Source organism: Poecile atricapillus, chromosome W (assembly GCF_030490865.1).
Source record: "Poecile atricapillus isolate bPoeAtr1 chromosome W, bPoeAtr1.hap1, whole genome shotgun sequence".
NCBI classification, from domain to species: Eukaryota; Metazoa; Chordata; class Aves; order Passeriformes; family Paridae; genus Poecile; species Poecile atricapillus.
In genome coordinates, this window is record NC_081288.1 from 41,145,246 (window position 1) to 41,162,982 (window position 17,737).

Below are 17,737 nucleotides of genomic sequence, written 5' to 3' on the forward strand. Positions count from 1 at the left end.
TCTGACAAAAACAAAACAAAAAAAAACCAAAAAAACACACAACAAAAGAACAACAAAAAAAGACTGCATCATTCTGTAAGGTTTGTGTCTAGGAAAGAGAGAATTTATTTGATATGAAATAATGCCATTTCCATCAGTGCAGCTCCGGAGGATCCTGGAGATGTTCAAGGCCAGGCTGGATAGGGCTTTGAGCAACATGGTATAGTGGAAGGTGTCCCTGCCCACGGAAGTGGGTTGGAATTAGATGGTCTTTAAAGCTCCTTCCAACCCAACCCATTTTGTGATCTTGCATTCAGCATCTGACATTGCAACTCAGCCTGAATTTGCTGTGATGCCTGTACCCTACCTGGAAATCTGCTAAGGGACACTTCCCAGTAAAGTTACCTTGAGTCAGTAGGGACCCAATGTGTGCTCCTAGCTGACAAAAAAAGACAAATTGATATGATGTAACCCCCTTTGCAGAACACTTAAGCCAAGTGAATTGTACGTCCCATCAGCCAAGATACTGCACACCAGAACTGCAGAGCCCATAGCCCAGCTGATGTGATACCAGAGCTGACATTTGATTTGGTCTCTGGCCCCTTAGGAGAGCACAGGACTAGTCCCAAGAGGTTCCTTAGGTACCACCCTGCCAGAGAGGAACCTACAGCGCTGAAATAGGCACCTGATTTGCTAATACTGTTCATAGAAAAGGCCAAGTACTTTTGACTGGAGTCCCAAAGATCCAGCACTGACTGGCCCTTAAATGCTGTCTTCTTTTGGGGTTGAGCTTTCCCTGAGCTAACTACAGGGTCCTGTGCCCACCTTGCTTTTGACCACTCCTTTCATACAGCAAATAAAAAGGTATATTTGGCTATATGTTGAAAAAAAAAAAAGAAAATAAAAAGAAAACATCTAGATCTTAACTCCAGAGACTTTTCAGGATTTTTCAGTTAGTGGAAAAGGCTTTTTTCCTGTATAGACATCCCTGCTGAGCTACATAACCTGTAACGTTGAGCTACCTCTGTTACATGAAGGTAATTTGCTCTTCAATGACAATCAGCATCAGACAGAGCTGCTGGGCTTGTCTCTCACTGCAGAGTGTAATGGAGTCTGATCTCCAGACATCTGAAGATGTCCTGGTATCGGGCACATACAGCTGAATTCCTGCAGGTGGATGTGTAAGCCAAATCTGGTTCACTCTTACTCCAAGATGAGGCACTCACAGGCTCAGATGTGAGGGCCTTTTTTCAGATGTGAGAGGGCCCTCTGCAAGCTTCAGCTTCCATTCTGAACACAAATAGCAATGACTTTTGGGTTTTTAGGATCAAGAAGGCATGTGCTATGTTAGGCACAATAGATTGTGCTTCTAACAGTAAATGCCTTTTGTGGATCACTAACGAGAAGAGGTTGAGACCTGTCTAATTCTGATTTCAGTTTTTATGATATGGTTGTTTAAAAGAAAACCTAAAGACTACTTCATCCCCACAGCACGTTTTTGCTCTGCCATTTTAATGACATGATTGGACAGAATTCTGGACATGAGCTTGGATGAACCAGAAAGTTACGAGTTTGCAAAACCTTATGAGAAAAATAAGAAGGGGCAGGTATTGAGATTTTCCCTTCAATTACTGCTGTGTCATATGGAAAACTTGATAAAGAACAGAGAACTAAACCCACATGTCTGAAGACTCAAGAGTGTGCTCCTTCAGGCTGCCACCCCTTCTTCACTCATAATTGAGGCAATGCAAACTGCTGAATGCACTACATGTTAATTAATACCCCTTTTGAACTTAATACTCTTCATAAAGTGGGCTAGCTGAGAAACTCAGACCTATTTAAAGAGCTCCTGGAGAAGGGCTGTGGAAATTACCTGTAAATGCAGGACTGTGGCAATACAACTGGGACACTGTGCAGCTTTAACGTTTCATATCAATATCTAAATACTAACTTTTTCCCAGCTTTGGAGCATCTTTGTGGCTCTCTGCAGCAAACCTTAATGTTTGGCATTTTTGAAAATGTACAGCCATGCTCCTGAGCAGTTCAGAGCGGTAGTTACCTAAACTGTTAAACTAAAACGTAATTTTTATTTCTTGTGTTTTTTTTCAGATTACAACCCTTTTAAAAATTTTTTGCTTCTTTTCCGTTTAGATCACAACTTCCTAATTATTAAAAATGTCTCTTGTACAAACACTTTAGACAGATGCAGAAGCAACATGTTAAACTTTTTGGTAGGCACAACTTCTGTATTTACTCCTTAGGAGTTTTTTTTTTAACCTCAGGTCATTCTTGAAGTTCTGCTTTGAATATTTTTTAATTTGAAAAGAGCTCTCACTAATTTTACAGACAGTACTTAGAACTATCCTATATGACATTCCTCTGCTGATGCAGCAGCAGATCATGTTTTTCATGTACAACTTTACGTACTTCAGCATAGGGCAACATCAAATGTATCATAAATGCCATGCATGGATATATATGTCCTTGTAGTTCTCCCACCAAGCAACCTGACAGTGTCAGAAAAGGCAGACATCTGGCAACAATTATTTTTGATGTAATGATGTTGTCTGACCTTCATTTACCATGCAAAATGCTTTTCCATTATGCACTTTTCATGATTTTCTCTGGAACAAGATCAGCAAAAGCACCTATGCATTCCCAAGATGCTCTCTGAAACAACCTCTGGCACAATAGTAGCATCTTCCCAGCCCATTAGAATTCCCCAGCACTGTAGTATTTTCTAAAAATCTGCAAAAATTATTCATTTGGATGGTTGTCTAATTGTTTTAGTATTCTTGGATAGAAGTTAGCACATGAGCCCTTTATGGCATGCTGCAAAGCTCAGGAAATTTGGCTTATTTATTCCTGAAAATCTTTAATGTCTTCCTTTCAGCATTTTCTTGCTATTACTGTGTTTCTATTCTCAGCCTTGGCATAAGGGAAAATTCATCCCTTTGTTGACACTACAGTATGTATCAAGTGTCTACTAGGGTTTACTCTTCTCCACTTCAGGGATTTTGTTTTCCATTAGCTAAATTATTTGAGGGAAGTTGCCCAGTATTTTATTGAATTTTGGATGTACTTTGGATAGTAATTTTAGTCTGAATGGGTAGGTATAATTTCTCCTTGAACAAATGAAAATGGACAGAGTACCTATCCCCATAGCTGAGTATTTAGTTAATAATTTCTGAGAGCAAAAATGAAATTGTTTGTTTTTAGAACTTACATAACCAAATGGTTGACTTTTAATGTTTGCACAATTTTGAATATCCACTTTTAAAAGTTCTTCTATTTTAAGCATTTCTGACATTAGTTTAAAAATCTCTCAGAGATATCCCATTCAGGCTTAAATATGTCACAGGTCTTTAATGTAAGTAATGAAAAAGAATCCTTTTTTTTGCATTAATAGATTTTACTTGCACTGCTCTGAATAATCTTGCAAATGAACGGAGGCTGGAAAAGTTTACAGGGAAGAGCCACCTCATTCAGCAGTTGTTACATGCTGTGCTTGAAGCCAGGATACTTTTGGCTTAGGCATAGTTTTTATACTACTGCAAGTTTCTTTCTAAAAGATGTAAAATAAATGAACTGAGAGAAAAGCAACTCCATACTTTCAAATGGCAGTAATTTATAAAACATCTTTCAATGCTACTGAGCCACACTGGCAATCAGTGTGCACTATTGGAATAGTTGTAGTGCTGCAGGTCATGTTCATGGCCTATGATCAGATATAAGAAATGGTGTGTCTTGTTCTCCTTTGAGTGCTCCCCATCTGTTGACCCCTTTGACATATTCTGACCTCTCCTGCACTGTCTTAGTTTTATTAAATGGTGGTCATCCAGTCAAAAGAACACTCCCATACAAGAGAACTAAAGCTCCAAAATTTATCAGAAACCTCTTTCTTGTTTTCCTTTGATTGTCTGAAAAGGAAAACTTCATTCATCAGAAAGAAGCAAATAAATACGAGTTGTGACAGAGAACAGTCAACTTTACATTTCTAGTACAATAATTTTTTTTTTGCCAATCCAAAACAGCTTTTTGTGTGGATGTTTTATGCACCAGGACAAACCTCACCTGGTACCAATTATTTCCTCTACACCTGCCGGGATGAAGGTGAACTTGAAACACTAAAAAGTCTTCTCTACAGATAAAAAACTGTGGCATTTAATAAAGAAAACACATTTCCACTAACTACAGAAAGAACCTATGGGAAATCTAACCCAGCTACTTTTCTCAGTCTGCAGAAGACAGTGACAGTACAATACCAATAGTGGTTGCTTTCCTTCTCTGCTTAAGTAAGACCTATACCAAAAAATGCTGATCAAGCATCTAGTAGTATCAAACCTAAAGAAAAGACATGAAAGGGAGGTAACTGTGTCCTTGGGAAAAAGCATATGTTTACATTCGTCAATATTCATACTGTGTTCTAACAGGATCAGAACAATGGAATTTTCTGAGACAAGTTACTTATCAAACATTGCAAGGTGCTGAAACATAGAATAGATGACACTGGATCTCAGTGTGGCTCAACATATACTGAGAATAAACAATGTAAAAGGAGTCAAGCTTCATTACCAGTGAAAGTGAAAATTCAGTGAACCTGTTGTAATTGTATTTCAGAACAGATACAATTAAGTAGAAATTCATTACACTCAAATATCTGATAAATATATTTGACTCTTAGTATTTCCCAGTAAACTATGATATGAATACCAGACTGACTCAATGCTTCTAGACTAATGCCAGTGCATGCCTTTTAATACAGATTAGGTTACATATCATTGCATCACTTGTGTTGCATTATATTTTATCGGTTTCCATGCAGTGCAATATCCTATACACAATGGAATTGTGAGTGCAATCAGAAATCATTCTTGAAGCATGCAAAGTTTTCTACAAGATTTCTACAAGAATAATTCTGTGAACTAGAATCCTTTCTGTATATCTCTGACTCTGCATTTTACTTCTGTTCACTAACTGGCTGGCTGCTTTTATTTAAGGAATGAGAGCAAAGACTGCACACACTAAGACAATGTTATCATGGATATGTTTATACCTATATATCAATTTCTGTATCTACATCTATATATATGACTAGGTTAATACCAAGAGAGTCACAATACAGTCAGCTTTATATTTGTATGTTTTCTTGAAAAACAGATGTTACATTCATCATTTACGTCAATACATGATACAGCTAACAACCTCTCCAGACAGAAAAGTGAATAGAGTACTTTTTTCTGGTGAATATAAATTGAAAGTTCAGAAGGCTTGAGACAGTAAAAGCCCCAAAAGATGGGGCTGTTCTACTGTGTGTATGCTCCTGAATCTGGTGCTAAGACACTAGTATGTAGAAAATTCCATTAAAATTAATGTAATCATGGACTGTGTCTTTTATACCTTGTGTACAGATAAGAAACTCTCTTTTGTAATTTGAAACTTCTTTCTTAAAAGCCTGATCTGCCTCCTCCAACTGCCATAATTGTTCTAAATACCTGATAAAGATCCATGGTGAAATCAGTCTCATTGAAGTCTGGGGAAAAAATTTGTGCTGACACAAGAAGAAATGGGGCTCCCATTTGCATCCTGCCACAGTATCATATTTGCCAGTAATTTACTTCTCTCTGAGGAGCTACACCAATAACACTACTATCAATCCTAAACCTACTACCCCAATTTCTAATGGGGAAAATGACTATTTTGGGAGGAACAACATGGAAGTGTAACAAGAAAACATAATTTTTAAAATATCTTTTCTCTAACAACTTTTTCTGGTTTAAAAAATTGCCTTTGTTCAAGGAACAATTTACTAATCTAAAATCTTACCTCAATTTTGTTTCCTGTCAAACTTTGTTAAAGGTACACAAGCTCACAACTACACATATGTTTACTCCCCTTATATAAATATATAGTCAATATATAATTTATATATTTTTATTTCTAATTTTCTTCAGCTTACATATACATCGATAAATAGGTAACATGAAATGTTCCTGCTACTTACATCAAAAAATCTTTGACAATATGGATATACATATAGCACATAACCAAAGTAAACTAAAATTTTTGGATAAGAGTTTCATTTTATATGTATTAATGATTATTCTCAGGCCAATGCAATAGCAATGTATGAATTAATGGGTGATTAATTAAAGTGTTAATAATTCACAGATGATATCAGCACATATTTCAAAACTTTTTTTGAGAATTACTTTGCTACCCTAGGAATTTAAATGTTAGTCTGTATTTTAATTATCTTTTTATATTTCAATCTGTCATGTTAATTAAAACTATAAAATTACAGTAATATAAAAAGAAATGTAATGCTTAGAGAGATCAAAGAAGAAAATGTAAAGATATTCTCCTTTCCTTGAATAAGGGAGAGTGTGCAAGTCATAATTGTGCTGTATGTTATATTTATTGCTACTTACAGTTCAGTTAGAAATTCAAATACAACACAGTCTGCTCTTGCTTTAGGGCCTAATTGCCTTTTAAAATGCTTGTGCCAAATTCTCATAGGGTGTAAACTGGAATAACTCCAACAGACCTAAAGCAGTTGGAATGAAATCAGTGTGCATTTGATCTTGAACTGGCTTTGATGAAACAGATCACAGATTTTTGTCAGTTGGTTGGTTCAAAACATACTGTTTCTTTCTCCACTTAAAAAAGGCACACGCTCTTTCTGTGTCTGGCATGGCTGTGATCCAGTCACTGCTAAAGACAACTGATCTCTTCCTTTGTGAAGCTGTCCCTAGCCGACACTGACAACAAGCAGGTTTTTCTCCTGTATCCAGTATCCAAGGTATCCAAGTACCTGCCTTCCAGCTGCAGCAAGGACAACTCTCAGGAGGGACTCCAGCACTGGCCAGGACATCCCACACTGATTCCCAGCAGATTGTATCCCATGGATACAATCATTTAGAGGCACTACTTTGGTGTTTGAAGAACGTTGTCACTAAATCACAGCTCTCAGAACGATCTTAAAATTGTTAAAATTTCTAAGTATTTAAATGTTACAGCAACCTGGAGCAATAAATGGTGGATCATATACATAATATTTCCTAGGCTGGGTCTCCCAAGTGTCATTTACACTTCTGATGCTGGTTTTGGTTTTATCCCAGTAGTGTCACTATCATCAGAAAAGACAGGAAATAATAACCATTAACAGCAGAAACTGGCTGAAGTGTAGTACAACACTACACAGAATGGTCAAACTGAAAATAATTAAAAATGTATTAGCTGTTTAGTCATTTCAGTGTGACAGGCAAAGAACACAAATTGCGTAGGTCCAGGTTTTGAGATTGCTGCTGTTTTCTGAGTGGTTCAATGAGGCAACAGCAATGAATTACTGGAGGAATTACAGCTACTTCTCTTTGGAAATTAAAAAAACCCAACCACTTAGAGGGAAGAATTTGGTTCTACTGTGCTCGAGAACTTATTAGATATAAATGTGATCTGAATTCCGTACCCATCATCCTAAGCAAGTGAAAAAAATTGACCCATGTAGGTATCAAAAGTTCTCACTGCACTGAAATTAAGCAGTTTACAAACAGGCTGAACTTCCACTGACAAAAAAAAGGAAATTATGTCTGCATACTTGCTACTGCAGTACACAATGAATGTGTAAGACTTAAATTAAAATCCTGCCTCAGGATCTACAGATATATAGCACACTTCACCCTAGTTTAATTAAGTGTAATGTCACTGTATCTGTATTGATCTCAAAACACAAAAAGCACTTCCAGTGACTCTTTTTGATGTTCTAAACAAGTTCCTAATGAATATTGCTGGATAATAAATTACAAGTACCAGAAAGCATTTATAAGCTACAAGCCAAAACCAAACTTCAACAGACACCCAATACGAGTAATGCAGCAGCACTGACAAGGTTTCTTGGACATCAACCTAGAATAATTATTGCTTCTGCTTGCAAGTATATCTGAATGTTTTCAGTTTTCTTTTATCCTTTTCCTACCCCACCATCTCCCCTTCTTCCCCTTTACCCCACAGATGCACAGCAGTTCTAGTGTCAAGGTTACTATCTGTGCAATTTGCATTAACATTTCCAGAATAATTATCTGTCAGCACAAGCTATTCAACAAGAAATGCAAGCAGCTCTGATTTAGTAAGGCATTTGCTCTGTTGTTTTTCTCTTTCCCCTTTTTTTTTTTTTTTTTTTCCCTGTTCCTCATCATGTTATTCTTGATAAGATGGCAAAAAGGGCAGCTTGGAGGATGTCAGGCTGACACATCCACATGGGCAAGTTCTTTGTTGTTACTCACTTTGCTGGCATCGAAAGGATGGCATCAGAAGCAGTGAGAGCTCCAGAACATCAGGGCCCTTGTTTTGTGGATGTAAAGGTTACAAGTTGTTAGCCCATACAGCAGGAATCTTCCATGTTTGTGTCTGTTCTTTTCTAGTAAACCTAAACTGTGTGTGCAAAAACTAGGGGAGAAAACTGTTGTCATTGTTTCCAACTGATTAACTAGGTAAACATCTTCTTATGTTTTTACCAACATATTTCAAGACAACAGGTGCACTTCTCTCTGTCCGTACTTGGAGTGCAGCCCTGTATTAAAGCAAAGCTGGGAAACCACTGTCCTCAGGTATCAACAAAATCTGTCTTGCAGCAACAGAATTTACCGTGTGCCATGGGCCCTTTGCTGGGCTGGTGACAGACACTTCTTACAAACATCATATATATATGACAAACATCATATATTGAACACAGTGACACAGTCTGATCCACATGGATGCACATATGAAGAAACCAAATTTGCTATTTATATAAAGAAACTGAATTCACAACATAGGTGTTAGATTGTGCACCGCTCTGAAATTATCCAGGGGATCACAAGTCATTTAGCAGTGACAGCTCTTGAAACTTTAGCTGATGGAGGTGACACAAACCAATTTCCACCTGCTGTGCAAGAACTGTAAAACTGGTATTGAAGTGACATTGGAATGTGTGGACAGTTTGAGAACACTAGATAATACTCTATTTTTATTTTAGTTCTGCATGTCAGTTGCCAGCATTTTTACTCTTGCCTTAGGGGTTTTTAAATATATGCAGACTAACCTTTAGGAAATATTTTAGTATTTAATGATAATGTTCCAAAATTATTAAAAGTAAATTACATGATTCTCCCAATTTCTCAAAAAAGTTTTGGACTATGGCTGCAGCACTTTCATGTTTTCTAACAGTTTATGTTATAGTTAAAAGCACAGAATCTGTTTTCAATGCTAGTCAAATATGCCTACACCAGTACAAAAATAAAGACTGTACAGAACCTCAAGAGCAAATGCTCTCAGTTTTGAAAAATGTACATGACCAGAGATCGCAGTCCCACAACTCAACGTCAGTGGGGAAAAGAACACCTAATTCCCATTAACCCTTTGAAAACATCTTTGCAGTGAGAAAGAGTAAAAAGAGGGAGAAGTAAAAAGAAAAAAACCCAAACCAGTCCATAATGGATCATGCCTGGTAATTCAGGACTTCATTTTCACATATATAGTGGCTTCTTGACAATTTTTGGAGTGTAAAGGGATTTCAACACAAATCATGGTAAGATTCACATAATACATCTCTTATGTATTGTATCTGCAATTCTGCACTTCTGTATTACAGTAAATTGTATCTTTAAAGGCACTTTTGCCTGAGAGACCACTATAATAATGCCAAGATCAATATAAAAAACTTATATATGTATTTATTTGATTTTAAGATTATTTCAAAATAACCACGTGTGTCAGAAAACATTCTTGCACTTTTATGTAGATTGCAAATAATTTGGGGTGACTTCATTGCTTGATTTTGTAGAAAAGAGATTATTTTGGACTGTCATGCTCTGTAGTAAAGTAATTGTAATACAACAGTCTTTTGCTGCTGTTTTACTAAAACACCCAATATAAGTTGCCGAAAAATAGCAATTTACTAAATATCACTTGAAGCTATCTGTGCAATGTTCCTACGTTTAAAATTAAAATGAAAACCTTATATATGTGCATGTGTGGGTGTCTGTGCATATATTTATGCATATGTATGTATATGTGGATATATATCTAGTTGGAGAGATTTTGTATGTAGGTCTGATTCAAATAGTTTTAAATTATTATTGGCTTTCTTCCTCACATTTCATTGAGACATTAATTTATAAAATAAAATAGTTTCAGGCACTACTTTGAAGTGTAACTAATCACAAAATGTTAGGTCTGCACTCAGATGTAGCTGCCTCTAAAACTGTTAAGAGTCCCACCCTTTAGATTTTTTAAAAAAAACTTTTTTCCATGCATTACTCAAATTCACTGTTCTATTAGAACAGGCATTCTACACATCCTGTGTAATGACATATGTCTAGAAATAATCCACATGAGACTGAGTCTTGAATTCGGTCAGACTGATAAATATCTGCAGTTATTTTCAATTTATAATGAAGAATTTGACTTAATAGTGTTGTACAAGTTCATGCAGAGCAACTTGCTGATAATCAAGCGGCTGAAAAACATTTCTTTCTTGGTGGGAGTTCTGTCATATATGCTTTAAGATAAAATTAAATCTGAAAGGCCCATCATTTTCACAATTAAAAATAAATTCTGAGCAAAATTAAAAGACTTTGCTCAGAATTTATTTTTTTGAGAATTAGAAAGTCCCAAGTACTTCAACATTTTCCAAAATTTTCAGAGGAACATGCACCTTAAAAGCAATTTCAATATGTTTTACTTCAGTGATCACAGTCTTTGGCTAAGAATAAATATCAGTCATGATCATCAGGTTTGCAAAAATGCTGCATGTAGAGGTGTCTAACCTTGGATGTAAAAATGGATCAGATTCAGCCTGGAAGGTCAGAACTGGCTAAACAGACCTGTCTTATACGCCACTGCTTTGGAATCAAAACAATTAGTTTAACTGTTTTAACAAAATCTCAGTTCTTTCAAGGTGATCACTTAATAGTATTGCCAAACAGGCATTGAGGATGCAACATCTAAGCTAAAATTCAGTGGTTCAGCCATGAGCTTTTATCAGATGTTTGAACAAGATCTCTAAGAATGGGATTAGTAAGACTTTTTTCAACACTAGAAAAACCCTGAAAGCTGCATTTCAAGCTCCTGATGTTGTGTACTTCAAAGATCAGATAGAAATTTCTAAGATGGATTTTAATTTTATGAAACATTTCTTTAGCAAAAGTCTCATAAAATCTTATTTTAACGATTTCTGAACTATGGGCTAAGTTACATTTTTCAGGAGTACTTTTTAACAGAGCCACACAAACGAAATATAGATTTCTCAGGTAAACAAGAAAAAAATCATGTGGCAATGCCTGGATTGGAAAACTAATTTTCATATGTATAATCAGTGCTCACAAATTAATATAGGGGAGCATGAGAACTACAATGGCTGTTCTCTCAATACTTCAAAACTGAATAAAACAAGAAGTTCCCTTTCCATTGTTTGCACCTTTTTCTATATAATACTAGGCTGAATTGCATTGCATGCCTCTGATCACCAAACAATCTCTCAGCACAGTAAGTTGCCTCACATCAGTTGCCTCACATCTTCCAAGGCTTCAGTTTTTTAAGCTTATTTTAAAAGTGAACACAAACTAGAAGGATAAACATACACCACAGAACAGTTTCTCAGGCAGTGACTTAAGTCTTACAATTTGGGTCATTTAGCTGCCCAGGGAAGTGGAGTCACTCTCTCAGGAGGTCTTTAAAAGAATACAGGATGTGGCACTCAGTCCCATGGTTTAGTTGATAAGGTGGTGTTAGGTCATAGGTTGGACTTGATGATCTCAAAGGTCTTTTCCAACCCCACTGATTCTGTGATTCTGTGATCTAATCATAAAATGAAAGAGTAAAGGTAACCTGGCTGTATTAGAATTTCCTTCCAGGAAAAGCCTAAACTTTTGTTTAAATTCTTTCCTTTAATAGCCAGAGAGCAATTGGGTTGGCAGGCTTTAGCAGGATTATTACAATTGACAGGAGATTGGACAAGTAAACATGAACATGATGAAGAACTTCACAAGCAGGGGCTTTGAGGCATGATTCACTCCATATGCACTTAATATTGTTAACACTTGGTGTGTGACATCCCTCTGCATGAGGGATGCATGTTTGTTATGCTATTTGAAAGTTGCACCAATGGCAAGAAAGATATCTATAACCAAGGAAAAGGGAAGAGAGAAAGAATAAAATGAAATAAAGCTTTCCAAACAGAAGTGCTGAGAGGAATAAAACTAAGACAAGGAAGGAAAACCTGCTTGCAAATAGGGTATTGTCCAAAGTCAGCATACAAAATAGTTTCAATTATTTTGGTTTGATTGGGGATTTTTGGGTTTTTTGGTTTTGTTTCTTTTGTGGGTTTTTTGTTGTTGGTTTTTTTTGGCTTTTTTTTTTTTTTTTTTTTTTTTTGTAGATGCTGGCTGGAAAGACCAGGTGGCAAAATTCATTTGAATGTTAGCAAGCACAGTGAAAGTTGTCAGTGGAATACCCACTTAAATTGCAGAGGGCTGTACACATTCATAGCTTAAAACAGACCATATATTTGCAAGAAGGGTAGCATCATGACTTTGCACCTCTAACATGAATTTTATGGCATGATAGCAGCTAAGCATGCTAAAAAAAAAGAGCAGGTTTTCAGTTCTAAAAACTTAAAAGCCATATTTCCTAGAAGGCTTTTAATCAATATTTAGAGGTACTCATGCAAATACAGGCGCCAGATTTTTTCCACAAGATCTATGGTGCATCAGTTATAGAGTCTCCAACACTCCTCAGAAACCTAAATTTTCTTTTAAGCCTGGGCCATCATAACTAGAGTCACTGCCAAATCCAGGTCTCATGAATGCACAATACTTTTCACTTTTGGTTAGTCACCATCACTTCAAGCCAACATTCCTCTTTTGATGTTGTGCTTGATCAGCAAGTTTTCGCAATGAACTTTTTCCCCACGGTGAATATAGTAGATAGCGTAACTAAGCTTTTTCCAGGATTCTGCACTCTACAGTCAGCCTTCAGGGATGCTAAGTTTAAGAGTAAGGAAACAGTAATTAAAAGTGATCAGAACAAGAAGCCTCCATACTATGAAATGTGGACTCAATTGTCCTTGACACTGGCAGAACAAGGCAGCAGGTTTTGGTTTTGATTACAGCTTTACTTGGGATTTTAATAAACATGAGCCAGTATTCAAACTTTTAATATCCTGCTGCTTAACTATTTCCAAAAAGCAATCCAGCTCTTTTAAACAGTCCTTGTTTAAAAATTTTAATTTGTTTGGCTCTGTCTCTGCTTAGAGAAGTTGTAGCCTCATGGTAACTCTTTTATAAGTTCATTTCCAGAATCACAAGCAATTGGTTTTTTTTCAACTAAGTGTTTCCGCATGTGCCAAAAGTGTCAGGCTGACAGCCTTCCTGCACCTTTTTATCTGGTTCCCACATTAAGTAGGAGAGACAAACACAGGAATGTGTCTAGTGCTGACTATGGCCATCAAGGATACAATGATACTTACAGCTCTTCCAGGAAGCGGAGGTTGTGCACAGGGTTTGAGGGCAGCTTAGTAATGTTGTTCATACTGAGATCACTGTAGGGGAAAACAGACAGAGACTTAATGTGGCATGCCACAACTGTGGCATCCAGCTGTTCATTCCACACATTTTTAAGTACTACATTAATAAAAATTAGTTCCTCTGCCAGAATTGATGAATCATTATCTACTTAGCACGTTAAACATTCCTTTTTCGTACGAACACAGCTTTGTCAAACCAATACAGGCTGTAGCATGTTCCTCATTTCCAGAGATTTTGGAATGTTTTATCACGCTCTATAAATCAGCTGGAACACTAAACAACACTTCTAGTTGACATAATTTTAATAAACCACTGTACTGTATTAAAATTTACTTGGAGTAGTAAAGGAAAATTACTATGATTTTTGTTGTTGTAGCACTGTAGTACACTTGGTTTACTGAAGTAGACAGGCAAAAGCAAACAGATACAAAGTATCTGCATCATCTTTAAAATTTTATGAATATGGAAATGTTTTGCTTTTGCCACAGAACTTGTTGATCTGCCTTGCCTCACCCAGGCACATCAGGTGTCCCCAAAACCCAACATGACTTACAGAAATATTTTCAAATAATAAACATTCCCTTTTTGAGTGCTCTTTTGTTACAGGTACTCAAATTGCATTAAATAAGTGAAATGAACCATAAAACAAGGGTGTAATGTGATCCTGCTCTGTAATGCACTTCCTGGTGGGGTTCCATGGTAGTTCCTGGTACAGGAAACTACCAGCAATATCAGCTCTGTCAGAGCTCATTCAAGCTATGTTTTAGACTAAATTTCATATAACACCCTTTTATTCTTGCCTTTTCATTGTTTTCCACCATCTTCCCCATGCCCTACAGTATCATTATAATTGCTTTTCATTGAGCATCAAGACTGTAAACAAATTGCATAATAAAATTCTGTGTGGAACTTACACAACTGTATCAACATTTCTGTAGATTCTTAAAATAAAATTAGGAGTGACCTGCATATTTTATGCAAGCATTATGCAGTAATTTAAAACTCCCCACTATTTAAACATATCTATGCATTTGTAGCAGTGCTTATAGTTTCCAGCTACTTTGGGTACTATTTAGATAATTTTATTTCTTCCAGCTGTTGAGAGCTTACAAGGTAAATAAGTTATCTGTACTTTGGTGGGTAGGCATTTCTATTCCTACTCCATCTAGTTCTTATTATTCACAGTCTGTTTCACATTACAGAATATATGCTTTCAGTCAGCATAGTTAATTTAGATGTTTGATCTTTTGGTGAATTTTAAAATGCATAATTTAGAAACATATTTCACATAGAGATTTTGAAATAAAGGAAATGTGTTAATACTTTCAACAATTATCAAATCACTGTTGAGTAAGGTTTCTGCATTCACTTCAAAATCAAAGTATAATTTGAGAAATGTGTACTTATTAAATTCATTTTTTACTGTAACACTTTATCACCTAATTCTTTCATACTGTTTAGCAGGTTATTGCCCTTTCACTTTGATAAAAGCTCAAAGGATTTATTCTGGCAAAGGAACAAAAACATGGATTTATTTGGCAAAAAAAACCAACTCATCCAGGTAGTGAATTATATACTACTGAATATTAAGATAAACCCAATATTTTAACAAGATCATTTTGATTGCGATATTTTCAACACATGTCTTAATGGGTTTTTGAAAACATGCCAAATCATATTTTAGACTTAAAAAGCAAGCCCTGGTGAAAGATGGCAATGATTCGTCTTCAGATGCACATGTATTTAGGACACTCTACAAACCCAGCATTAATCAGTGCTCTGGCTGATGAGACAAACCTGAAGTCATTTTTTTCTAGCATATTGACTTCTATTACTCGTCTGCTTGTATCATTCACAGGACCCCATGACAAACCAGTCAGATGCAGTCTACTGACCAGACCTGAATATCTTAAGAGGATTAGAACAAGAGAAGGTGGCTTTCATTATGTGCTTTGATGCCCATGGAGAAAATCAACAAGTGTATTTTCCTTCATAACATCTTTAGACCCCAGAGGTGGGTTTGCCAACAGTGAGCTGCTATGTCCTAGTCTCCTTTTTGGACTCCATTCATGTGGTAAAGTATGTGTACCACATCATATGGTGGAGGACAACCTCTCGTTTTTCCCAGTGTACAATACAGCAATTTATAATTATTTTTAAACCTACCAGTTAAATAATTTCCTTCTGTTAGATTGGTTACTTTTTTTTTCCCAGATGATTCTTTTCTTGGAACATAACATACAATGGTGTTTTTGTGCAACCAAACTATTAAACAGTACCTATGCATATTTCATGTAATCATGGAATTGTCTGGGATGGGAAAGACCTTTCAGACCATCCAGTCCAATTTTTAACCCAGCACTGCCATGTGTTCATCACTAAACCATGTCCCTAAGTGCCACATCTATGCATCTTTTAAATACTTTCAGGGATGGTGGAGGTAACAGAAATTAAAGCTTGCTCAATAATTTATTTTTAAATTAGCTTTTAACATATCAGCAACTAATACACAGGACATTACAGTCTATGTTGGCAATGTGCTACTCTTGTAAGGGGGAGACAATTAGAAAACGCTGAGAAACTTTCAGGAACAGAAATCAAAACTCTACTTCCTCCAGCAGTACCAGTTGGCTAAACATCCTCAGTGGAATGGTTCTGATTTTGTATCAAATCTTGGTAGACTCTTACAAACTACAGTGATGAAAAACCTGGAATTATTAGAATACTGAAAGCCTTTAAATAAGTCAATGTAACAGAACTACTCCCATCTCCCAGCATCACAGCACACAGAAACCCCACTGGTGACAGTAGGAGCAATATGGTAGGAGTATACCCTAAGTGTACAAATGCTCTGAATAGAGACAGCCATAGTCGCGCATCTACCTTGATGAAAACCACCATGAGCTGCCATATCGTACTGAAAAGGTAATAATGTTATTTTAAACAGTGAGATGAACGCATTGCCCCTTCTCCCATCAGCATTCCTGCAGTCTGTTGCCAGCTGCTGACTATAAGAGCAATATACCAGCAAATGAAACTTTCATCTTTTCAAAAGATAAGAAGCTTTGCTTTAGTGACTACATTGGCAATATGGCTCACTATAATGATATCTTAATTATACTCTGTTCCAATCAATCACCATGCAGTGTCTCTGGTGACTCATTAAAGGAATCTCAGCTCTTTTTCTCTTAATTTAATCTTAGCTCTGATTAAGTATTTGAAAACCAGAAAATACTGAAAACTACACCATGCATCTATCTGTTTTTTTCTGGATGAGTAGATGAGCAAATTTTGAGCATTTGCAAAACAGCACCCAAGAAGACAAATACAACAGGTCTTTGTTTCCCCCAGTTTTATTGTCCATGCATAAACACACGGAAAAAACATCCAGTTACCATCTTAAAAGTGAGTAGTTCACAATGAATTCCAGAAAGCCAGTAAAACAAGTTAAGTGAACTAGTTCTAAACATATAATAGATGAGTCTGCAGGCCACATTACTAAGCTTTTATTAGCTGTTATTACAAGAGATGTTTCAGTGACTATTCATCTTCAAAGATCAGTTTTTCACATTATATTTATGTCTTTTAAAGGAGAACAAAAGTATGCCTAGGGATACATGCAAAAACTTCTACTAGGCTAAATGTCTACTATACTGAATGGTAGAAACTCGTCTATCCATTCCATGTCTAATACAATAATCCAGTATTAAAGACAATTAATTTTGTAACCTATTTTTTAAACAGTTGCAACCTGTTTGACTTAAAAAAAAAATCAATACTTATTATTAGGATTATTAATTTTGATTCTTCTAAGCTTGCCTCATCCAAGGTGTATTAACAATTCTTTTTATGTAAGTCTTTGAAAGATAAAGCACTCTCATAAAATATTGTCAATAGATTGAATGTAGTCCCTTAGTTGTTACCAGCTGAGAACAGTTTCTAAACTAAGACAATTTCCTTAACTAATTTACAGCAAAATTTGACACTACCTTAAATGTAGTAACACAAAATAATGAAAACAGGTGAATCCTACTTCTGCTCTTCCCTTGCTCTATTGGCCCATCCTTTTAACACAGCACTTGTTTCTAGTACTGGCAGAACATAGCTAGTATTAGCTCCACTGTACGATGGAAGAATATGTCGGCTATTAACTGCATGCCATCTACTAATGCAAATGCTTCATCCTTCATGCAAAA

General features: G+C 36.2%; 1 protein-coding gene across 1 annotated transcript in view; it reads right to left on the reverse strand.

Moving 5' to 3' along the window:
- Nucleotides 1–17,737, reverse strand: part of LGR5 (leucine rich repeat containing G protein-coupled receptor 5) — an 88,877-nt gene that overhangs the window by 39,457 nt on the left and 31,683 nt on the right. The window contains exon 2 of the mRNA XM_058862836.1: nucleotides 13,484–13,555. Within this exon, the coding sequence (XP_058718819.1) occupies nucleotides 13,484–13,555 (72 nt within the window). The remainder of the gene's footprint in view (nucleotides 1–13,483; nucleotides 13,556–17,737) is intronic.